Source organism: Suricata suricatta, chromosome 16 (genome assembly GCF_006229205.1).
Source record: "Suricata suricatta isolate VVHF042 chromosome 16, meerkat_22Aug2017_6uvM2_HiC, whole genome shotgun sequence".
In the NCBI taxonomy this organism is placed as follows: domain Eukaryota; kingdom Metazoa; phylum Chordata; class Mammalia; order Carnivora; family Herpestidae; genus Suricata; species Suricata suricatta.
The window spans coordinates 9238945-9264760 of record NC_043715.1 but is presented as its reverse complement, the minus strand read 5'-3'; the positions used below and the strand labels follow the sequence as shown (position 1 = coordinate 9264760).

Sequence of the window (25816 nt, the reverse complement as noted above, 5' to 3'; positions counted from 1 at the left end):
GCCTGCAAAGCCTGATTGGGACAGTTCCTAAAGATGTGAAGTTACTTAATCTTGCTTAGTCTTGGTTTTCTCATCTCAAAAATAGATGTGACGGTTCATACTTCATAGGAGTGCTGTTGCGTCTTCAATAACAAAAGTAAAGCAGGCAGCCCAGTTCCTGCCACAACCTGACCCCTCGGTAAATGTGAGCTGTATCCAAATCAGGAGCAGGTGCACGGGCAGGTCTGGTACAACACGTAAAAGTACTCCCTTAACAACCATTCACCGCCTCTTTGTGTGGAGGTAAACACGACCCTGTCCCCTGTCCGCGGGACATACCCACTTCACATTCTCTTCCAGGAGATGGTCGGCATTCTCCGCGACCCTGACAGAGCTGCTGCGTGCCTCCCTGTGCAAATGGGATGCTGCAGGCTTTTAGGAAGGCAGTCTTACTTAGCCCTCCTCGCTGGAACTGAGTAGCTGGGTCTCAGTTTACAATCAGCGTGGCTGCGGGGCGCCTGGGTGGCTCAGTCGATTAAGTCTCCGGCTTCGGCTCAGGTCAGATCTCACGTTCGTGGGTTCGAGCCCCGCGTCAGGCTCTGTGCTGACAGCTAGCTCAGAGCCTGGAGCCTGCTTCCGGTTCTGTCTCCTTCTCTCTCTGCCCCTCCCCCTCTCATGCTCTGTCTGTCTCTGTATCAAAAATAAATAAAACATTAAAAAAAATTTTACAATCAGCGTGGCTGCTTCATGCTGGATGGGGGCCAAAGGTGGCCCGATTTGATGGCATAACAAGCATCTAGGGTGAGACGTTCTCCAGGGCATGAGCACATGTACAGAATTGTCAAGCAATTTCTTCTGGCATTTCTCCATCAGGGACTTGGGAAATCATACGTTTTCACGCAGAGGAAAACACAGTGAGCTAAAATATGCATGAAATGAGATGAAGTGCTTGATTGGGGACGTAGGAATTCCTTTTATTATCATACAGTGGTGCTTTGTTTATTAGATTTTGTTGGAAAATGGGCTGTTTCACAGAAGTGAAGCTGGTTTGCCCATTGCAGCTCTGAAACTATTTTTAGCCCTTATTTAATGGGAGTCTTCCTAAAACGTATCATGCACTTGTGCTTCTTAAGAGGCAGATTTAAATGCTAGCATTTATTGAAACTTACTTTGTATCTGGCATTAGGCTTCGTGATTAACTGTCGTTAATTTTCCCCACACCCCACGGACATGCACTATCATGGCCTCCATTTTACTGACGAAGAAATGGGGGCTTACAGAGGCTAAGGGACTTTTCCAAGGCTACACAGGTGTAAGTGGTGGCACCGGAAATTGTGCCCAGGCCTCTCCAAGCTCTTAAGAAAGCGGCCATGCTACTGGAGAACAATTTGGTTAATCATCGACCCTCAGAACTATTAGCCATTATAGTAGATGTTTGGAAGTCTCCATGCACGTTTCAGAAATGGGTCTGTTACTCACCACATCCCTTGGTCACTTTGCTTTTGTTATATATTTTTTTTAATTTAAATTCAAGTTAGTTAACATACAGTGTAGTCTTGGCTTCAGGAGGAGAACCCAGTGATTCTTCTCTTACATAGGACACCCAGTGCTCTTCCCAAAAAGTGCCCCTCCTTCATGCCCATCGCCCATTTAATACATCCCCCCACCTGCCTCCCCTCCAGCAGCCCTCAGCTTGTTCTCTGTATTTAAGGGTGTCTTATGGCTTGCCTCCCTCTCTGTTTGTATCTTATTTTCCTTCCCTTCCTCTATGCTCATTTGTTGTGTCTCTCAAATTCCACATATGAGTGAAATCACATGATATCTGTCTTTCTTTGACTTAATTTTGCTTAGCATAATGCCCTCTAGCTCCATCCATGTTGGTGCAAATGGGATGATTTCACTCTTTCTGATCGCTGAGTAATATTCCATTATATATATGCACATATATATCATATATATACACTACATCTTCTTTATTCATTCATCATTTGATGGACATTTGGGCTCTTTCCATAATTTGGCTATTGTTGATAGCACTGTTATAACATGTGCTCCTTCAAATCAGCATTTTTGTATCTTTTAGATAAAGACCTAGTAATGCAATCGCTGGCTTGGAGGGCAGTTCTATTTTTAATTTTTGGAGGAATCCCCATATTGTTTTCCAGAGTGGCTGCACCAGCACCTGTTTTGAATACTTCCAAATATTCCTTCATTCAGCAGATTTTCTTGAGTACCTGCCGTGTTGCTGCCGGCCCAGCGTGTGCCAGGCACTCTGGAAGCAAAGAAGTACTAGGCATGCAGCTGCCTTCAGGGGGGACGCACGCTAGCGATACTTCAACTGGGGCGATTGTGGAACTTGCCTGATGTGCGCACAGGAGAACTTCGAGAAGGTGGCTACTCTCGAGCCTGCCTTTCAAGGAAGTCATGCTCCTCACCATTGTCCATTCTTTATGGAGGAGACTGATGAGCAGAGGCTATGAGCTCTCTGTAGAATTTGATGTTTCCTTGGCTCCAAAGAGGTCGAGAGAGGAATGCTAAGCTGTGTTTTAAAAGTAGTCGGAACAGTCTTGCTCAGACAAGAAGCTGTGGCCAGATGCTAGTGGGCCAGAGGGAAGAGTTTGGTTTCCACAACCTGAGACTTCCTTAAAATGGTGGCTTATGAAAACAGGACGTACGTTAGCGCATCTGGTGAAAAAAAATACACATTCAGTGGGATGTGTTTTCTCATTTGATTGGTTAATGAGTATTCAATGCAGTTTCCAAGAGTAACTCTTACAAAGAAAACACCAGTTAAAGCATTGGTATTATCACAAAAATCAAGTATATGGTTTTCCAAGGAGATGGCTTAATATATCATAACGATAACTCTCCAGGTTCAAAAGCAATACATTAATAGAAATGATCTAATCACTTTTCTCATCCAGAGAGAACTCAGACTTTTGAAACAATCTCTCCAGTGTTACCATATCCATTGGTTTCTCCATTTGATCTCACTTCTAGTTACCGTCTCCTTGTTGGACATAACACGGTCTCTCAATGGTTCACATCTGCCATTAAGTGACGCTGTATATGACACGGTGCTGCTGGGAGTTTCTGTGATGACCGCTGGGTGGCAGCTGTTCCAAGACCTTTTAATTGTGTCTTTGCTCTCTCTTTCTCAGTAGATTGGCTGATGGCCATTGTGCCTGGCTGCTTTCTATGTGTCTTCTTATAACTTCTTCCTAGTATAGTTTTTACCCTTGATAAAGTGCTAGCATGGCTAATGACTGGGCAGTTGAGTACGTGTTGTTAAAGTAAGAGTAAGCAGGCTCTGAGGGGACAAAGGGAGGGGTCTTTTGAATTGGAGGGCCACCTCTGTGATGGCTATTTTAACAGCCAGGAAAACATCCCTTGGCTAGAGAGATAACTGTTTTACTTTATTAGTGAGGTCTAGCCAAATGACTTACTATTAGGCGTATTTTGCGAGGAAGCCAAAAAAAGAAAAAAAAAAAAAAAGAAAGGGAGGAGGAATGGGAAGAGGGACAAGGAGGGAATGGAAGGAAAGTTAGGTCAGCAGGTTCTCTTGGATCTCATTTTGAATGTCTCTCTCCTCACATTTGTCCTTCACAGTGGATTAAACTTCATTGACTTGATGGTGCGACAAGGGAACATCGACAACCCTCCCAAGACTCCCCTGGTGCCTGGATTTGAGTGCTCTGGGATCGTGGAAGCTCTGGGAGACAGTGTGAAAGGATACGAGGTAATAATGTAATACCTTATTGATAGGGTTTATTAATGATGTTTATAAATAATGGACCTCCCACATACCCCATGCATTTGCCGTGTACCCTCTTGGTTGCTCATGGCAACAGTCTGGTGAAGTGGCCAGGGAAAAGAAAATTTCTCTTTTCTTCAAGTCATGCAGCTGAACAAGACCATCTAGCCTTGGGTCAACCAGGTGGGCATACTCCCTCACCCTACACAGGGCCCCTACTTCCCCAGCATCTGAGGCTCAAAAACCAATGATGAAACATAGATGTTGGGGAGAATTACCCTCTGTATTTCTTAATTTGGTTCCTTTAAATATCTGCCTAACTGATGCATTTAAGTAATCATTTATAAATCATTATTTCAGAGACTAGGGAAGCAACATTTTTAAACGATGATTTTAAAGGCAAAGGGGAGAAGGACCTGCCAGTGAAACAGAATTGGCCATGGGTTGATGGCTTTGGGAATAGGGCAATGGAAAAAAAAGAGCTATTATGTTTTTCTGACTATTTTGTACATATTTAAAATTCTCCACAATAAAAAATTTTTAGTCGATGAAAAGATATATGACCCTTCCTCCACTGTAATGCAAATCAAATAGAATCCAGTCTCTAATAACTGAAAAACTGAGCAAATCAATCGCACAAAATTGCAGCAGTTTGGCGTGAGGAAAGCCGATGCCAATCAGATACAAGAGCTCTCGCTCATAACTTAAGTGCTTCTCCAGGGAGAAATGAACTGAGCTCACACTTGAGAATATACCATAACCAGAAACATAGGCAAGTCAACCTTCTTCAGCCTTACCACAATGCTGCGAGGTAAATATTGTTATTATCCCTTTGGAGAGAATGTTCAGAAGGGTGTGGTTGATACCTGTGAGGTCACAAAGGTAGTTGAATCTGGAACCTACTCTTCCTACAATCCCATGATCTTCACTCCTGCTTCCAGCCTGCAAATGCTGCAGGGCTAAACGCAGGAAGGAAAATCCTATAAATGGAATGCCAAAATGCCCTTGGCATTGAATTTGAGCCCGCTGCTCAGGCTCAGTGCATCAGAGCCTCAATATACTCGGAGAATATCAATATGCTGCAAATTCATTGTGACGCATGTCTGAAAATCTCATCCCGCTCATCATTTTGCCCCTGGTTTCCAGATAATCCAGCAGAATAATGTTAAGGAAGAAGTGAATGCACTTCTTCCTTTGTTTCACATGACTTTGCATTTTCTGTCCCCAGGTAAGCAACATAACCAGCGGCAGCACCATCTCTCCCCAAAAGTGCTGCCTAAGAGAAATATTATCTGTTCTTCACTCCTCCATCTGATCCCAAAGGAAAAAAAATCATACTACTAATGCTATTAAACCTGAGCATTGCATAAATAGCCTATTATTTCAGAATATTAACAGTAGACAGGGATGTCATTGGCCTTGGTTTAGAGGGAGGCCTTACTACGCTTGATGATGTATTTTTTCCCCTTATATGTGATCTTTTGTCTGCTGCTTAGGCCTGGCTTGCTTATTGCCAATCCTGCCCCTCCCCTCTCTCCCCTCCGATGACTTGCAGCTGCACAAACAAATGAAAGAAGCCACCTGCAGGTTTCCATTCAGGGTGTGACTTGGGGGAAAACCAATACTAATATTCCCCCTGTAATTCTGACAAGATTTTCAATCATGTTGGAGATGGAATTTCACGGGATAACACACTGAATAGCTTCCTTGGTTTGATCCGCTGCAAAGGAGGCTTGAAAAGTTGTCTCCAGAGGTACAATGGTAAAGGAATAATTTGGGCTCAGTCACCCAGGACAAATTTATTTTTATTAACAAAATAAAGTAATGAGATCAAATGGATATTAAAAAAAAAAAAGCTGCCTACCTCTGGACTCAGCTAGGGCTGATCTGATGGCTAAGCCTCTCGTCATTTTCACGGAGCAGAGTGGAGTAAGAGATTGGAGCATTCAAGGTGGTTAAAGTACTCTTCCTTGCCCTCTGTGTTGACGATGGAGGTCATCGGCTAGTCCATGGTGTTGTGGGTTGGGGTTTGCATGATTCAGTGGAAAAGAGATGCCAGTATGAGATCTCAGTTATCCTCTGATCCAAGCAGTTGCATTCACGATGATAATTCCCAACATTCATCATTTGGCCATCAATCCTTCCAGAATTAGGATACCCACTGCCAGGGGAATTTCCATCAGTTCTTTCATTAGCCAGCTATTCCTTCTACCTTGTGAAATACAGTAGGTCTGTATTTTGTGTGCGGTCATTGAACTGTGAGCTCCATGAGGCCAGGAACCAATCTGTCCTTTCGAAGAGTTAACATTGATTGTTCTTTCTTCGCTTTACATGCACCATGCCAAGTATACTGCATGCATATTATGTTATTTCATCTCCATAAGATGAAATATACTTTCTTTCTTAATATAATATACTCATTTTATAGCTGATGAAATAGAGACTTAAAGAGTCACATCAATATTCCCGAAAGTGGAAGGTCCCCCTGGCATATGCCTTTAGGAAAGTAGGTCTTCTCTGCAGCACGTAGCTCAGGTATGATGAATCAGTCACTCGTATCTAGAGTCAGCCTTGCTAGACTCAACTCCTGGCTCAGCTATTCCCTAGCTACATGACCATGGGCAGGTGCCTTCATCTCTATGGGCCTCAGTTTAAGTGTCTGTAAAATCTATACGTTCATCTGTAATGTGAGCCCTTACCCACACATCTCATAGGAGGCTTTTGTTGTTTGTTGAGGAGAGGAAGAAGAGAAATGCTAAGTTGCAGAGAAAATAGGAGACTCAATTTTAAGTATATAAAACTAAAGCACATGTATATGAAAGCCATTCATTTATTGAAAATTCGCTATGGCCACAGCAATTTGAATAGTGTGTTTGAAAGCTTCCACAGCTCCTGGCGAGTTTTCATAGATGGGCATCAGCATCCACAAATGCCTTGGAATTGGGAGGCAGGTGAGGGTGTGTGTATTTGAGGATTTGGGCTTTTTTTTTTCTGGGAATGAATCTATAGTTTTCATCAGGTTCTTAAGAGTAGATGAGAAATCTTTTTAAAAAGAGTAGGAAGCTTCCATTAACCCTGTGTTTCCCCATGGCCAGATCGGGGACCGTGTCATGGCATTTGTGAATTACAATGCCTGGGCGGAGGTGGTCTGCACACCAGTGGAATTTGTCTACAAGATCCCAGATGACATGAGCTTCTCAGAGGCTGCTGCCTTCCCCATGAACTTCGTCACAGCCTATATGATGCTCTTCGAAGTTGCCAACCTCCGAGAAGGAATGTCCGTGCTCGTGCACTCAGCAGGCGGTGGTGTGGTAAGTTGGTGGGTTGTGCATCCTCTTCCTCAAAATTGTTATGGTAAAGGTGGTCTGATACCCGGTTGACAATGAGGCTCTTATGTGACTTCTGTCCATTAGTAGGAATGATCTCCGTGGTTCTGGATGAAGCACATGTGCGTGGCTCATATAGATGCTTGCGTTGGGGGTAGAATGAGCCTCTGGAGTTTGAAAAGTCTCCAAGGTGGCATGTTAGGACTCAGTGGGTCTCAGAGATGGCTTCAGTCTTGGTATCAGGATGGACTGTTACGTCAGTCATTGTGCAATGGCTTATAAGTCACGTACTGCTAATATTTTCTGAAACACCAAAATGGTGGGTGATTTACTTCTTCAGCAAGTTTCCATGGATTCTAGGTTGTTCCCATGTTAATGACATCCTTATTCATTTGTGTTCTGATAGATTTTCTTGAGTGGGAGAGGTGAATGGAGATTTTATTAGCACACTGGAAATCACACATTAACCTAAGAATGTTTGTGAGAGTACTTGAACATGCTACTGTCACCTGTCACGTGTGTCTCTGGTCAGGGGAGAAATAATGGAAATACAAAGTTGCTGCCTTGCAGTTCGGGGATGGCAGAAATCTCTTCCATGGTTCAGCCCCAGGCACTCAGTACATGTTATGTGCCTGCCATGTGGTACACACTGTGTTCCCATCACAGTCCACCAGGGTTGGAGCAGAACTCTAGTCTTTCTGAGTACAAGAGGGCTTATTGAGTCAACAAATGTTTATTGAATACATACTATGTTCTGGATTCTATGGGTTGGAGATTAAAAAGAGAAGGTCCTGATACACCCTTTAGTAGTAGGGTTTGCTCTCAGTATTGGTGGTTTTGTGGTTTGATAAGCTCAGAAGTGAACTCTTACACTTGGGTCTGTCATAGAAACATTTTCAGTGGAGGTTCTACTAACATTCATTCTTTCCTTATCTGGGCTTCCTACGACTATCAAAACCCTATGCCGTGTAAAGCGCATTTCTGTTTTGCTCTCCAAGAAGACAAACTCATGTACAAAAACGGGAAGGTAAAGACGTGAAACTTAAGGGATATCTTCACTCACGTTAGCAAATTTGCTGATGTCTTTTGACCATGAGTAAAGATATAATAAGAGCTAAACATCCTTAGAAAAGGAATGGATTTCAGTGCCAGTGAATCTACTAACAGCAAGCAAGCCATTTAGAATGCTGGCATTTATGATCTCAGTGTGCTCAGCATACCAAGTGCCGGAGACTTGTTTTCATATTAACAACATAAGCTCCCGCCTTTATGGTGGTGCTAACCCCCGTTCTGCTAAGAAGCAGTGTTTAAACATTGGCACTGATGATGTTTCATTCATGTATTTATTTTTTTTCATTTTGAGTTTGTTCCTGAAATGAAGAGGCATGCATCAGAAGCATGTGTTTCACAAAAGGGAAGAAAACCTTGGGACATAATAAAAGGTTTTATCATGCCTTATTCAGGGCTTCTAGACATTATAACAGTCGGACTGAAAGTCTGAAACAGATGAAGGCAAACTGCGGGGAAGGGACGATGAGCTAGGAAGACAAGTCTGTGCCAGTAATGCAGACCCTGACATCCTAAAATCTTGCTGCGGACACTTCCTTCCTAATAGTGCAAAGAGGGCAAAACAACCAGCCACGCAAGCTAGTGTTCATTTGGAGGAAATAAACCAGTTACTAGGGGAAGCCGTACCCAGTACTGGGTTTTGCGACTGGGGAAATGTTTCTCTGTGGTTTCTCATACGAAGTGTATGTCAATAGGCGATAAGCCATCCTCAATAATACTGTTATAATACATGCAACAATTCCTGTGGTGCTTTTCTTACGGTGGACCCCTAATGTCATCCAGTAGTGCCGAAGTAAAGCAAAATTTAGTGAAAACAGATATCTTGGGGCCAAAAGGATGTGGTCTGGTTTAACCTACAGAGAGTTTAAAGGCGTCACGGGTGGCCCATCTCTCAGGTGAGTGGGTCTCCTTGAATGGTGTTTCTCGCAACCAAGATTTGATAGGTGGTGTGTAGCACTGAGTTCAAGGTGACCATCGGAGGAGGGACTTTTGGCGAAGTGCACATCCATGTGTGTGAACACTCGACCAAGCTGGGTGGAGTTGACACTGTCTGACAAAACCCAGAGTCCTAGGGAGGGGGTGCCTGGGTGGCTCGGTCGGTTGAGCATCGGATTCTTGATTTTGGCTCGGGTCAAGATGCCAGGGTTGTGGGACTGAGCCTCGATCAGGCTCTGCAATGAGCACAGAACCTGCTTGGGATTCTCTCTCTCTGTTTCTCTCTGCCCTCCTTCCCTGCTCGTGCTCTCTCTCTTTCTCCATAAAAACACCAACAACAAAAAGGAGTCCTCAGAAGAGCCCAGACCATCCCATGGCCCCAGCACGGAAAGGCCAGTGAGACGCCCCCAGGCAGAGCTAGATTCCTCCCCAAGAATGTAACCAGCCCCTGCTCTCGTGGTTGAGGGGACCTCCCTAGGGAACACATCTTAAGTGTTATCCGCAGCATCTTGGGGGGGAATGGGGGTGCCTCTCATCACTCTTGGACACATCTGGTAAATGCACCCTCTGGCTCATGCTTGCTGTGGTAACAGGATAGTGACCTCCCATAGACGTCCATGCTCTCTAATCCCTGGCACTTGTGAGGAGTTGACCTTGCATGACAAAGGAATTTTGCAAATGTGATTAAGGGCAGGACCTTGAGATGGACAGATGATTCTGGATTGTCCGGGTGGGCCCAGTGTCACCACAGGGGTCCTTACAGATAGAAAAGGGAGGTAGAAGAGCCAGAAAGAGACTTAAAGATGTTACACTGCTGGTGGAGGAAGAGACCGCAAGCCAAGGCAGGTGGGCAGTCTCTAGATGCTGGAAAAGACAGGGAAATGCATTCTTCCCCTGGAGCCTCCAGAAGGAACACTTTGATTTTAGCCCAGTGAAACCCATGTTGGACTTCAGATCTCCAGAAAGAAATAGAATAAATCTGCTTATCTGGAGCCACTACTTTTAGTAATTTATGGGGAGTTCCTACTGCAGCAGTAATGAGAAATGAATACAGCCACTTTCCCTGGCTGCCTCCCCTTTGCTGCGGAGGCCCAAGGGTCTGGAGAAAATAGACGCAGCCAGCAGCCAAACTAGGATTCACACCCAAATCTGGCTGATGCCAAAACCTATCCCCTCTCTGCTCGTCAGCCTGGAATATTGGGAGAACCCAAGTCATTCATTCCTTCATTTATTCATTTGTTTGACAAATGTTTGGTCAAGCTCTACCCTGTGCTAACTGTAGAGCTGAGGGCTTTGGCCCAGGAATATGTTTTCTAACTTGATGTCGATAGGATGACAGAGACTAAATCCAGTTCGGATAGTTTCCCAAATCGAGTTAACACACAGTTCGCAGTTCTCACGACACCAAGACTGCTGTCTGATTTTTATCCAAGACTAGGGAATTTGCAGACAGAATGTGTAGAACACCAGCCTCAACTATATTTTGAAGGACACTAATATGGCACAGCAGTCCCCGCCTTCTCCAAGGGGGGTGCTTTCCAAGACCCCCAGTGGACGCCCGAATCCACAGATAGCACCAAACCCTATGTAGACCATGTTTTTCCCCACATGTACACTCCTGTGATAAAGTTTAACTTATAAATTAGGCGCAGTAAGAGGTTAACAACAACAAAAACAAATAGAGCCGCCACAACAGTATATTGTAATCAAAGTTATAGGAACGGGGTCTCTCTCAAAATAATGTACTGTACTCACCACTCTCGAGATGATGTGAGATGCTAAAATGCATACGTGATGACTTGACGTGAGGCGAATGATGTAAGCATTGGGCCATAGCATTAGGCTACTACTGACTTCCTGATCATCCATCAGAAGGAGGATCATCTGCTTTTGGACCCAGGTTGACCGCGGGCAGCTGAGACCATGGAAAGCAAAACTTCGGATAAGAGGGGGGATGACTACATAGGAAAATAGTTCTACCCAGAGCGGGCTTCTTTCTCAGTGAAATTGCCCAAGTGTCTCTCTCCTCCGTCACATCTTTGACGACACTTTCCCCCTGACAATAGCAGAACCAGATGGTCTGAGAAGGTAATGCTCTAATCGCATCTTTAGGACCTGGTCCAAAATGGGCTTACAGCATCTTAAAAGAAAAGTAACAAAATAAGTAACTGAATGGGGCTCATGTCAGGAACTTCACGAGGATTTTGCTACCCATCCCGCTTAATGAGCTGTTATGACATGGGGCAGCGTGATTGGGACGCGCCCAGTGTCTGGAGATCAGTGTGACTGTCACCCTCGGGGTGTTTGCTTCTGTGGCTGACAGTTGATGCTTTCCAGTTTCTGGCATCCTTTTACCTTTTCATCATCTCAGGTGCACAGACAGAAGGCAGCCGGAGATGGGCCACAGATCTTGGAAAGGAAGGCAGAACTCAACGTTCAGACAGAGCTAAATGGCTACTCCTCAATTATTAAATTCGATTCATTATAGATGGGGCATTTCCCAGTGTCATTCAGATCACTCTGAAGAAGAACCGCAGAAAGGAGAGCCAGGATCGCGGGAGGCTCCCCCACCTCACGTGGTCCTCCCTGAACGGCCGACAAACCCAACACCACGTTAACATTACACAGTCAGAGCTGCTCAGTGGGGTTTTGTGCCTTTTAACTGTGAGGAATCACCTCACATAAAATCAGACACAGAGTATTAACTATTATTATTATTATGTGCTGGTTTGCTCATCTTACTCTCTCCCCCATCCTACAAGCCCCCTGCCTCAGAGCACCTGGGTCTTATTCTTTTTGTGCCTATTTCTTGCTATATAGTAAGTAAAGCAAACATTGGTGTATCAAAAAGCTGTTGCAGACCATTTATGTTCTAGAAACGTTATTTGCTGAGCTAAGGAGAGCCGTGTCACTGAGTTAATCCTGGAGGGTTGGGGGGGACATAATTTCTAGTGATCTTGTAAATTCCAATCTAGGAAGAGGTCCTCTGTGTCGTCACTCAGGCCATCCAACGTCCGGAAGATTTTTCGTAGATGTTTTTGTCTGTATTGGTGTCCTTTACTCATTGAGCGAGGCCCCCTTTTCATGGCCCTGTGGCTGTCCCACTCATCTCCCCCTCCGTCATCCTGTGGTCCAGCACGTGGTCAGTCTGTATCCTTCAGCACCCCAACTAGCAGGTACATGCCTGAGACCTCAGAGCAGGAAGGAAACAAAGACAGATCCTGGCCTGTGTCGAACAAACACTAGCTGTGTGTAGAGTCGTCGACAGCGTGACTCATGTAGCCCTTCTAATAGCCTCCCTCTCCCACTGGAACCCATTGAGTAGCCCTTGACAGTGAAGACGTGGAGCAGGAGCTCTAGAGACAGACTCCCTGCCCCACCTTCCTGATCACCCTAAGACTCAACTTCCTCATCTGTAAAATGGGGGTGATATCAGTGCCAGGCTTAGTGGTACTTGTAGCCTGAGGCAGTGCTTGAAACACCTAGTGACATTTAGTGATTATAATTTCCCTGGTTAAGAGGTTCGGTTTTGTTTCCAAGCCCGCAGAGTTAATTAGGAGGAAGGATCAAATCTGAATGCATAGATCCAGGGCCAGGAACTCCCAATCCAGTGCTCTCAGTAGGCACTACACCACAGTGGCCTCAGGAGTGTGGGCACCTGCCCCCGTTTCTTCTGCCTGCCCCCCTTGTACCCCGGACAGGGAGGACTTCACTAGAGCAAGACCTCCCGCCTCCCAGGACCTACAACACTAGGAAATGGAGCCTCTGAAATTTTAAAGAGAACAAAGTGGCGCTGTCTTCTCCTTCATGAATAATCAAAGGTACGAGGCTACGCTGAATGGCAGCATCAGCAGCCAAGGTTTCAGGCTGAGGACCCTGGGATGCGTGACACCGTGTTCTCTCAAGACCCCAAGAAAAAGGCCCTCACCTCCCTAAGTGTCAAAGGTGCTTTGGTGACATGTCACGGAGCAATGCCCCACGTCTGTGCTCCTGAAAATCTCTGAAGCTGGCAGCCGCTGCATGGCTTCCCCATATCAGCAGTATGCCGTAGGTTAAGGAAAATTATGTCTAAAAACACATCTTCTAAGTGATGTCTGTGTCTGCAAAAGCCTCATTTTGATCTTTATTCTAGCAGCTTTTAACTCCTATATAGTAAATCATGACTGGGTCAGAGAAGCTATCTTTATCATAAATATTATAAAGGTTAAATGTGGCCTCTGAGATGGGATTCATTCATTCAATAGTAGTTGGATAAATATATCAGTTCACAAGGGGATAAGGCCTAAAATAGATGGAGCCCAGCAATTTCCATCCTCTGTCCATGAGGCAGATCCTATCATGTCCTCATTTTCACAAAGAAACTGAGACACAGAGAGGGTAAGTAACTTGCTCCAGGTCCCACAGCTATGAAGAGGAAGAAATGATTTCTGAACTTGGGTCCCTTTGAATACAGAGCCCATGTTTTCAAGTCTGTGGTGGTGCTGACAGGTTGGCAATACTGATAGAGACCCTGCTTCTGCTTGGAGTGAGCTGGAATGGATTCCACTCCATGGGTTTTGTTGGTGGGATTCTTTCCCTAGGAACCGAGGACAACCTGGGGTTGCCCAGGGACTCAAGGGTCCTCAGGAAGAGGGGAGGATCTTCTTTGGACATGGGCAGCTTCTCCAGGAGCCAGGCAGATTCAACCCTGGAGCTGCCCTTGACGTTGACCATCCAGCTGAAAGTAAGCCTGGCTACCGGGTTGGTGAAGGCAGGGATGGTGTGATCCCTTCATCCCTGTATCCTGAGCACTGACCCAGGACCTGACACAGAGGTGTCAGTGGAAAGATATTTGTAGAGGGGAAAAAAGGGAGAACAAGGGAAAGGAGGTTAAGAACGGGGCCCCAGAAGCAGGATTTAAGTTACGAAGATGGCATGAAACCATAAAACTTCCGATCCTGGAGTCAGAACTGGTTTTCTTCCTAGCTCTCTAGGCCTTGAACAAGTACTTTAATCTCAATGGACCTTGTTTCTTCATCTGTAAAAAATGGATATAATACCCAGCTCCTAGTTTTTATACGGTGTTTTAAAAGAGCATTACATAATGGGCTTAGTATGCTATTGGGTGCACAGAAAACTCAAAGGTCAGTGGCTATTAGTAGTATTCTTACCATTACGTTATTAGTACTGTTATCTGATTAGAAAATATGATTCAATAGCACTCTGGCATTTACAGCCAGCAGTCAGTGGGCACCAAACAGGTCAGCTGGCGGCTGGTTGTTGAAACTGGGAGCGACAGGTAGTCACGCCGATCTCCGCTCCCTCTGTGTGTCTTCCCTGACAGCCGGCTGCTCAGTGCTCATGGGCTTGTCACACAAGCCCATTTCCAGACATCACTCTCCTCAAACACGGAAGACATAATTTGATTTGAAGGAAAATCTCGCTCTGTAATTCCAGCCCTTGGACATGTGCCGAGAACGCCAAACACTGGAACTAGTCTTTGCTGAGTTTATATGACCCTGAGGACCCATCCGCTTCCCAGCGACATGCCCAAAGGGCACAGTTGCTTTTCAGAATATTATTGCCCTCATTAAGATGCAAAACCAGTAGAGCTGGGAAAGAGTGCGATGCATAGCAAGGAGCAGGCTCATCTGTTCTCAGGGACACCACCAGGCTATGTCGGCCACAGCCGGGTGGCCTAGCACCCTACGGAGCACGACCATGATACTCACTGCTGCCCCTCACTCACCCCACCCCCACCCAGTTCAATATGCACTTGGGCTTCTCAACTGTGCAACTGATTGGATACCGAGGTGAAATTTGAACCCACCTTTGCTCACACAAGCTGGAGTTCTCCCCTCCTGCCCCCACTCTTCCTGGCCCACACTCACCACACTTGGTCATGACCTACCCACCCTTTCTCATCTCTTTGCCTGGTTCTCTTTTCCTTTGTCTATCCTTCTGTTTCTCTCTCTGCATCTCTCTTGTGCTTGCTTTTCTTTCTGTCTCTGTACCTTTCAGTCTCTCTTCTTCCCTTTCTCCTTCCATCCCTCCCTCCCCTGCTCTCTCTCTCCCCCACCCCCTCCCGAAGCCTGCAGTCTCATGGATATGATGCATATTTCCAAGAGGCGCAAGGATCCCTGATGGCAGTGTTGATAGGTACTGTCATAGGAGTACAGGGTGCTGTGACTGTAGAACATGGGACCGAAGCACCTGGTTTAGGGGGTCAGAGGTGACTGTGGTTAGGAGGAAACTTAGAGCTGGTATCTAAGGATGAGCAGGAGACAGAAAGGTAAGAACAGTGAAGGGAGTTGAGATGGCAGATTACAGGAATGGGTCATGACATGGAATCTGTACAAAGAAGTGTCAGTGAATGACCACAAGGCAACCATGTTGACAGTCTCATCCTTATCCTTGTCCTAAGAGCCATGTGGAGCCATAGATGATTTTGAGCAAAGATTTAACTCACGGTTGACATTTTCATCAGCTCATGTGTTGCCAGAGGGTGAATAGATTGAGTGGGTCAGTGTGTAAGTGACTTCGAGATGGCTAAGTTCCAGAGTGTTCTCTCCAACTCCCCTCCTTCGAGTGGTTAGAGGGAGGGCAGTGGCCAGGACTCTGTGCTTTGGGCTCTCATCACGGTGTAACCCTGAATGAGCCTTTGCCATTTTCGTGCCTCAGATCTTTCTGTAAAATGAGGCAGACCCACCGCTTCCTTTGTAAAACAAGGTAGACTCCATATTTCATCAGTAAAATGAGGAAGGCCCCATGCATGGTCTCTCAGGTCCTGTCCATCCACTTCCCGTGGCAATCCTGTGTTTCCTTGTGATGTTTTCTTCTTTACCTTCCAGATGCAAACGTCCAAATCTGTCTCTCTCATCACCAGCACCCCTCCCCTAACACTGGGCCCCCTTCTTTAAACTTTTAGTGAGTTAGAGAAACGTTAACAACGTTGTTAGGCATTCAGTCTTTGGGGCAACCTTCCTGAATTTGAATCCTGGTTTCTAGGACTTGTTACTTAGCTGTGCTTTACTTTCTTCCTGGGTAACATAGATGGTTCTGCCCACTTCATAGTAGTGGGAGCCCTGAATGAATCAGTGTATGTAAACCATTCAAATAACGCCTGGCCACAGTGAGTACTTAATAAATGTCACCTAGTGAAACCAGTGGATGCTGTGATGTGCCATTAGAAGACCCTTCAGGAATGAAGGGCCATTTCCCCAGCTGCCAGCGGGGGTGAGGGGGTGCCTCCTGGTGACCGTATCCCTCTCCAGAAATAGCCCTTAGGGGAAGGGAGTTGCCTTGTCACGTGTCCGGCCCCTTGCTGGGGCAGCCTGTATTCCCATCACTGCTGCTACAGGGCTACAAAAGTCCAGTCCCCTCACCCCAGTGGAGACAAGTCTGAAGGACTAGCCTGGCTTTGGAGCAACTTGTAGGACAAGCTCAATCATCTCTTGCGGCTGTACCACAGCTCAACTTCTTCTCTCTGTGCAGCCCTGCTTTGCTCATTCCTTGGCAGATGCTGTTCCTGAGAGTGCTTCCCAGTAAACAGTGTGCATGCAGCGCCCTGCTCAGAGTCCTTCTCCCGGGGTCCTGGCCCATGGGGATTATTGCAGTGATTGTCACTACTATTGGACATTGTCTCTCTAGCCTTTGCAAACCTGCTGGCCTGCCTGGTCCACTGGTTGGATTCCTCAGTGACGGCACCCATTTAGATCTTGCTGCAGGGCCCAGACTCACTTAGTTCAGAAAGCTCATCTCCTCCTTTCTGAGAATCCTTCTTGCTGTCTAGAACTCTGCTGAGTGTCCAGAAGGAGCTAACAGACACTAACGGGTTAGATAAGTGGGTGAATAAGGGAGGTGATGGATATTTATTTTCTTCCTAAATCATTTGGGCTTCTCTTGGTATTAACAAACCCAGGATATGTGCCAGCCCAAACATCAGGATACCTTCACCACATGGCCCTGAGCTGGGTAAATGGAGCCCTGGGCTTTCGTCTCCTGTGCTGGGCTTTGCCACCAGCATCAAGGAGAGAGAAGTGACGTTATTCTGGGATTGGCTTAAAGAAGAGAGGCTCAACTAAAAGATTAAACATGTCTTTCTTTTTATCAGAGCAAGTTACTTAACCTCTTGGGACCCGACTTTCTTTGTCTTGATCATGAAGAGTTGATGTGATCGTTCAGTGAGTCGAGTCAGTGGTTTCCAAAGCGTGGTCCCTGGACTGTCTACATCCCCCGAGCACTTGTTAGGAATGACAGTTCTTGGGCCCCAGTGCAGACCACTGCAGAATCAGAAACTGGGACGGGGCCCACACGTGGGTTTTAACAAGCCCCCCGAGAGACTCCACACAAGCTCGCGTTTGAGAACCGGTGATCCAGAGAGCTTACTTAGAACAGAAGTTCGTGCAGAATCAGATGTCAGCTGTCTTGGTGTGCTAGTGCTCTGTGAGGTGTAATCACACCAACTGTAGATGTAAAGAATGCATTAGTGTTCATTCCAGTTCTCTGTACTGATGCAGGCTAGTTTCTGCGTATCGTGGCACAGAAGTTCGGAGTCCTGGAAGCAGGACCCACCTGTGTTTGCCTGTCAGCTTCGGCGACTAGGCGGAAGGGCTTAACCCCGTTGCTCAAGCTTTCTGAGTCTCCCTCCCCTTGTGTGCGAGATGCAAGTTCCCGCGGTTAGCGAGGCAGTAGAATCCCCAGCACGCTGCCAGCTCTGGTGAGCAAGCAGTAAACAGCGCCTGTGATTAAGGCCAAGTCACACTCCACCTCAGAGACAACAGTAATGGAATAATGATCTTGTACACGTGTTAGCGTTTGCTGGGAAAAGCAGATGTACATATGCCAGTGGTCAGTGCACCACCTGGCACATGATACCCACTCAACTATTTTTATGTTATTTTTTTTCAAGTTTATTCATTTTGCGAGACACAGAGACAGTGCGAGTGGGGGAGGGGCAGAGAGAGAGAGGATAGAGAATCTCAAGCAAGCTCCATGCTTCGGGCTCAGAGCCCGAAGTGGAGTTTGAATCTACAAAACCTCAAGATCATGACCTGAGCTGCAATCAAGACTCGGATGCTTAACTGACAGAGCCCCCCAAATACCTCCCTCCCCACCTTAGCTATTTTTAATTGTGCTGTTGGAAATGACGTTTTCATTGTCAAATTCCAATTTCCAATTTTTCAAATTTTGTGAACTTTTAATAAACAAATTTTTTTAAGTCTTATTTTTTGAGACACAGAGAGAGACAGAGCATGAGCAGGGGAGGGGCAGAGACAGAGGGAGACACAGAATTGGAAGCAGGCTCCAGGCTCTGAGCTGTTAGCATAGAACCCGATATGGGGCTTAAACCCAAGAAAAGCGAGATCATGACCTGAGCTGACGTTGGATGCTCAACCTACTGAGCCACCCACCCCATCAAGTTTTGTGAATTTTATGTAGAACATATATATTATAAATATGTAAAGTTAGGTATGAGAATATATTTTTTCTTTCTCACAAGCATGCTGTTGAATGCATTGTGCCCATTTTGTTATCTATGCTCATAACAACTCTGTGAGGTATACACTATGATCGTCAATGCATTTTGAGATTTAGGAAACTGAGGCTTGCTGACCGTGAAGTCAGTTCTCCAAAGCCACAGACTTGGCAGAGACGGAGGTACAGAAATCACACTCAGATGGGTCTTTCTCGAAGCCTGTGTTTTAAACCATTATGGTTGGTTGGGAGATGATGAAGGTGACAGCAGGTGCAGGTCTACCCATCTGCTCAGTACTTCTACCTATTGCCTATTTGGGGAGCATTCAATCTACCTTGTGACCAGCTGTCTTTTCCGATGGCATATAGGGTCACACTGGCCTGAGAACCGGGTGGCAGCGGGAAGGCAGGAGTGAAGCTTGGTCGGGCGGTGGTGGTGGGGGGCACCTTACTCCTCACTTCTCCAGAGCCCCGACAGAAGGTCAATCCCAGTAGGGTGGCCAGAGTTAGCAAACGCGGATTTTATCTGGCAATCTTTATTTCCCAAGGGCCCCCCGAGTTCTCCCACAAACAGTTCTGGCCCTTCCAGTGAATTAATTACACTAGCGAGGCTGAAATCCCAGATTTGAGGAGATTAGGAGATACATCCAGTCAGGAATGCATTAAGAAGGGGAAATATTTTAAGCCTCAAGAAAAGGCACTGAAAGGAGCCTTGTTCTCTAGAGCCCATTGCCATGGTGCAAAGTGGCTGCAAGTTCAATGCCAAGACCCAGCCTCCCCTTCCAGGGCCGAGCAGAGGCCAGTCTTCCTCCCTACTGCTCGGGACTCTTCTGTAGCCACAGAGCCCTGCAGCATGGAGAGATGACAGCCCCTTGTAGCCCGGGACTGGGAAGGGCGACAATGGAGGACATGGGGCTTCCTTTGAGAGAAAGTGCACAATGCAGGTGGTGGATCCTGTCTATTCACCCAGCAGACCTTTACTGAGCATTTACTACTTGCCAGGCAGTGTGGCAGGGGTCTCGAATGCAATGGCACATAAGGGAGATAGGCACATAGCCAAATAGCAAACAGATACATACACATATGTACTGCATTTTCTAAACATGTGTAAGCATATGTGTATATATACAGATATGGAGGCATATTTTGTTTGTATAAACACATGCATATATAATTATATACAATGTTTTATATCATACATTATTGTTATATAGTATATGTAATTGTATAAATATTATAGAAACTATTTTATATATATAAAAAGAAAGGATCAAGATGCAGAGAGAATAAACAGGAAGAAAGATGCAGATTGAATCTTCAAAGACGACCGCACTGAGTGAATGACATTTAAGCAGAGACAAGGAGGAGATTATGTGAAAAGCAAGAAGCTCACTGTGGGCTTGAGGAAGCAGCCAGCCCCCCAGGCAGGAATTGCCGATGGTCCTAAGTCACTGGAAGAGGGCTCTTCTCCCTGTCTAGTCAGAGTCAGTGTGCTGGAGTCTGGGCTACCATCCGCCCTGGCTTTGTGGTCAGATGCCCAGAGGCCCATCCACACCACATCCCTGTCTGAGGTCACTGCGCGGTCCCAATTCACACTGGCACTCACCGAGGCCATTCTCCAGTTTGAACTTGGCCCTTGCATGGTGGGATGGGAGCATCTGGGAGTTACTGACCTGAGAGCATCCCTCAACTCATGAGCGAGGGTGTTGGGGACACAGCCCTGAGCTTCCTCCTCTCCTGATGGGATGATGCGTATTAGCACTGGCCACATGGGCTCTCAAAAGTCCCCACCGGGGACGATGGGTCCAGCTGTTCACTGGAGTAAGCCATTTTTCAGACCTCCCTCCCTCCCCGGCCTCTCTGCCCCACTTCCTTATCTTACTTCTTCAACCCATCTTTGCGATTGATACCCAAATAAACTGCATGCACACAGATCTTCATTGTAGGGTCTGCTCTGGGGGAGATGCAAACCATCGGAACAAGTCGTTCATGATCTGCCACAGGTTAGGCCAAGCATGCCCTGCGCATCATGTGCTCCCACCAGCCTTTGCATCTCTATACTTCTGCCCATCTTCCCCTTGCAACCACATGCTTTTCAACCTGACAGCCTCTGCGGGTTCCCTCCACCCCCTCTGCCTGGCAGGTTCTTAGTCATCATTTAAATGTCCTTTCCTCTTGCAAGCCTTCCCTGCTCTTCCGTCTCCACACCTTCAACATTGTTTTACTGATACCGCTTTGGCCAAACTCTATGCATCCATCCATCAACCTGTCCATCCAGCCAGCCAGCCACTTGGCCAACAGATATGTACTACCTCCCTCCATATGCCGAGCACTAGCATCCCGTGACTGCCTGCAAGTCGTCCTGTCTAGATGGATCTTCTTGGGGTCAGAGTGGGTCTTAGGCGTCTCTCTGTTTCTAGCACATAACACGGGGCCCAGGACGGAGGCAGAGCTTGGCAAACACTCGATCAAATTAAACTGAGAAACAGCACCTGTTCCAGGCAGACAGCATCTGTATAATGATAATGAAGTTTTTAATTATGCAGAGGAGGACACATTTATTAAGTATGTAGAACTAATAAATGAGTATGTTTTCATCAGATTGTGAACTACACGTAGACACAGTTTCATTACTTAATATAGCTTGTAAGCCATTAAACCAGTGACCATGTTTGATTTACCAATACCAAAATGTATTCTTCAAAGCAAAACGCCCTCAGCAGGCTCTACTTTATTTCCCTGTGGATCACAGAATCTGGAATTCCTGCTTTTTATTCTAGCCATCTCTTCAGAACTGTGCTAAGCCTTTTGACCTTGTAGTTTCATACTGGTAGTGTTGCCAATTAAAATACACAACGCGGAGCACTTGGGTGGCTCCGTTGGTTAAGTGTCCGACTTTGGCTCAGGTCGTGATCTCGCTGTGATTGTGAGCCCACGGTGGGCTCTGTGCTGACAGCTCAGAGCTTGGAGGCTGCTTCAGATTCTGTGTCTCCTTCTTTCTCTGCCCTTCCCCTGTTTGCTCTGTTTCTCTCTCTCTCTTAGCAGCAATGTCAACAATAGCCAAAACATGGAAGGAGCCTAAATGTCCGTCACCTGATGAGTGGATCAGGAAGATGTGGTATATATTCACGATGGAGTACTACATGGCAAGGAGAGGGAATGACATATGGCCATTTGTAGGAAAGTGGATGGACCTTGAGGGTGTCATGCTGAGCAAAGTAAGCCAGGCAGAGAAAGACAGAAACCATATGTTTGCACTCATAGGTCTAACAGGAAAACAGGAGAGACCTAATGGAGAGCCAGGGGGAGCGGAGGAGGGACAGAGAGTTGGGGAGAGAGAGGGATGCAAAACTTGAGAGACTACTGAATGCAGAAAATGAACTGAGAGTTGAAGGGGAAGGGGGAGGGGGCAAAAGAGGTGGTGGTGATGGTGGAGGGCACTTGTGGGGAAGAGCACTGGGTGTTGTATGAAAAACAACTTGACAATAAAATATTGAAAAAAAAATAAATAAACATTTAAAAAAACCCCACCTTAAAATACATGATGCAACCCTACCTACTGGCAATCTCTTCTAAAGAAAGATTCAAAAAGTTCGTCAAACAGGGCCCTAGTCTCTGTATTCAAACACTGAGCATTGGCACTCTGTCCAACAATGTGCTAGACACAAAATACACATAAACTAGAATTAGACTCTGCCTTCCGAAACTTACAGTCAAAGATCTATGTACAAAGATGTTCACCAAAATATAGCTTACAGAAGTATGGCCTTATAATTCCCTAGAAGACAGGGGTTGGCTAAAAGGAATTAGAATAGATCTATATAGTAGAAGATTCCCTAGGCATTCAAAATGATGAAGCTAGGGAATTTTTCACAACCCACAAAAAGTGCTTATAATATAAGCTTAGAAAGAAAAGAGTAATCAGGGCACACAGTGGTATATTCAGTGTGATCCCAAATCTGTACTTAATCAAATATGCATGTGTATACACACAGACACACACTCACACACATATTGCAAAAACTATTGACACAAAATAAGCCAGATTATGTAGAGTATGCATCTCTGAGATATGGCATTATGGTTGATATTTTTATAGTTTTCTGTATTTTCCAAATGGTATTTACTACCCTGGGCATGAGCATGTGCTGCTTTCATAATAATACTTTTTAAGGAGCTTAATAGAGAGCAGAGTCGAGCCTTCCACTGCACAATGTGGCATTTCCTCCCCTCCTGTATCAGATGAGCTTACCAAGATGCTCGGAGGTTACGCTGTGGTTGGGGAAATAATAGCTTCGATCTTGCCAGGAGCTTTTTGGGAACGAGGAAGCAGACAGGAAACTTGGAAGCCATAAGTAGTTTACCTTTAGCTCCCTTCTTGACGGCAACCTATAAATATTTAGTGGACAAAAGCAGTGGGTGTGTGAGAGGGGGAAGGGCCACAAAGGCCCGACCATCCACCTCTCCCTCTGTCCCCCATGCTTCTGACATAAGAACCTGTGGTCCTCAAACTGGGTTGCCCTCATACCTTACCAGCAATGCACCTTAAAACCTTGGCAGTGATGGACCCATGTGCATGCTTTTACTCTGTGGATGCATACCCTACCTGCCCACCGGAGTGTGGGCTTGAGAGAGCGCTAAACATGTATCATGTGATACAACTTGCTTTGTGTAAAACAAGAAGGTTAAGTGGGTGCTGTGGCCTAAAGAAAGACACCTAGTTACTGGGCCATGCAAGACATGTGCCTCATGTGGACATGTAAAGAGAGCCTGATCAGCCCCGAGGCAGTTCTGAAATGAAGTGGTGAAACCCAGGAGACCAGAGGATGACTGCGTTGGCTTTTCAGAGACGGTGCATTCCTGCTAGACCATGGTCGTGAACAGCAATGCGATTTCTCCCTACCTTTTTAGTGTTCTGCTCATCTTTTTGATCTATGTAAGTTCTCATGCAAAAGGAGGCTGTGAACACAGAAGTATCTAGAACTGCCAGTCAGAAGTGCAGGGAGGTGGTCCCACCAAGCCATAGTTAAGAGGATTTTCATTCTACAAGCTATTGTCTACTGGCTGTAGTTCTGCTTGCCAATGACAAGGACTGAAGGGATCGGACGTGGTCAGGCTGGAAAAAAGAAGATTCAGGATGTGGGAATGATGTTAGAGGAATTCAACAGAGTAGAAATACGGACTATGAGCCCCCTCAAGAGTATTGTTTTCTGCGCCATGACTCCTGGGAGCAAAATCTACAGGGAGACTCCCCAGAGCACAATACAAATGGGACCTTGCAAACCATGAGGGCTGCCCCGAAGCAGAACGGGCTAACTGGGGAGGCCATTTGTCCTCCATTTCTGTCTCATCAGTTTTCTTCCTGGAAGTAGAGAGCGGGAGCTGGGTTGGGCTTTCTGCACTGGATTGAAGGATGGAGGACCAAGAACATCTTTAGGTCTTGAAGATTCTAAATCTAGGCTTTCGGTGCTCCCCATGGTCATACTTTCCTATCCCACTGTGTGTGGCTGCCTGGTCGGAGAGCTTGTTGAGACATGGAAGAGGAGTCAAAGTCCTTAACCGTAATATTAGCTGGTGCAGGCAGGGTGCCCAGCCCTTTACAGGATGGCATCCATCACGCCTCACACCCGCTGAGGGCTGGGCGCTAACACCACACACACACACACACACACACACACACGCACGCACACACACACACACACACACACACACGCACACACACACGCACACGCACACACACATGTGCGGAAACTAACGTTCTGCAAGCTTACGTGACCCGCATGCTTCTTGATGGCTAGTGAGCACAGTCTGGACTGTTGTGTAGTCAGTCCGTGCCCAGAACCTGCTGCCTGCTGCACAGTGGTCTGCACAGAATAGCCTGCGCAGAGCACAATGCGTGCATTTATGCGCTGAATGGAACAGATAAATGTAAAGCTTGTCAACCTACAGAAAGGATACCACGAAAGGAATAGGATGTCGCCTTCCTGAGATGTATAAAGAAGAAATGTGAAGAGATTTTCATCCATTCATTCATTCCCACATTCAGGAACACCTTCTCTGGGCCTGGTGCTGTGCGAAGGCAGGTGGGGGTCCCAGGAGTGTTGGGCCTGGTGGTATCGCTGTAAGGAAGAGGGCTTGATGAGGAACATCGAGAGTGCAATTCATTTGATACTTGTTGCATTTACCAAGAAAGCCAGTGAACTTTGGAAGTTTGCTGTTGATTTGAAACAGAACAAAGCATTGGGAAGCGAGCTCCTCTTCAGAGGGAGCAGGTCTGAGGATGGAGAGAGAGAGCGTGTCAAGCAGAGGGGACTGAACGGTCCATGGGATTTCCCATCTGGAGACCAGCCTCTGCCCTTCAATTCCCTCCAGGCCTGAACATTAAACATTCTCTCATCCAGAGGCATCCGATGCCACCCTCCCACTGGGGTGGGCTCTGCAACACCCAGTTCAGACCCTCAGCAGAGGGGTTGAGGCCACAGGAAGTCCCTGATCTCTGGGGACAGGTAGGGGAGAGCAGTGCTTTAGAATCTGTGTATGTCATGCCCAGGGCAAGTGCTTTCCAGTGAAGTTGTTGATCCTTCAGCAGGTCAGGCTCCTATTCCTCTCAAGAGACCTGGTTAGGGGGCACCTGGGAGGCTCAGTCGGTTAAACATCTGACTTCGGCTCAGGTCATGATCTCATGGTTCGTGGGTTCAAGCCCCGTATCGGGCTCTGTGCTGACAGCTCAAAGCCTGGTGCCTGCTTCAGGTTCTGTGTCTCCCTGTCTCTCTGCCCCTCCCCCACTCATGCTCTGTTTCTGTCTCAATAATAAATAAAAACATTAAAAATTTTTTTTAAAAAGGAGACCTGATTAATGGGGTGCCTTCAACGAACAGGGATGCTCAGAAAAGGCATGCAGACAGACCCCCCAAGTCGTGGAAACTATCATCTCCGGTGAGGGCATTACCTTCTGCCAGGCACTGATGCACCTTGGTCCCCAAATCTCTGTGGTTGGGGCATAGGCAATATAGCAGATGCACAAAGACGGGCGTTGGGATGAAAGCTTCTATTTCCTAAGCTGCCCCTTTGTACTCTGCCCTGTGCAGAGCCTTCTCTATCTATGACTATTTAACACTCATGGCAGCTCTGTGTAGCAGGTAATATGACCCCAGCGTTAGAGATAAGCTGTCTGTTCAGAATAATTGGGTCACCGTCCTGCAAGTAATGCGTGGTAGATTCAAGGATCGAACTCCAGGTCTCACGGATGCCTACACCTTCGCTCTCCTCTCCTGGCCACCTTGACTTCCCTTGACCT

The 25816-nt window shown here is 46.4% G+C and overlaps 1 protein-coding gene across 1 annotated transcript in view; it reads left to right on the top strand.

Annotated features, from left to right (window-relative positions):
• Positions 1 to 3511: 3511 nt before the first annotated feature.
• The window catches only part of VAT1L (vesicle amine transport 1 like), a 120941-nt gene continuing 98636 nt past the window's right edge, over positions 3512 to 25816 (top strand). The window contains exons 1-2 of the mRNA XM_029924216.1: positions 3512 to 3718; positions 6829 to 7044. Coding sequence (XP_029780076.1) covers positions 3512 to 3718; positions 6829 to 7044 — 423 coding nt within the window. The remainder of the gene's footprint in view (positions 3719 to 6828; positions 7045 to 25816) is intronic.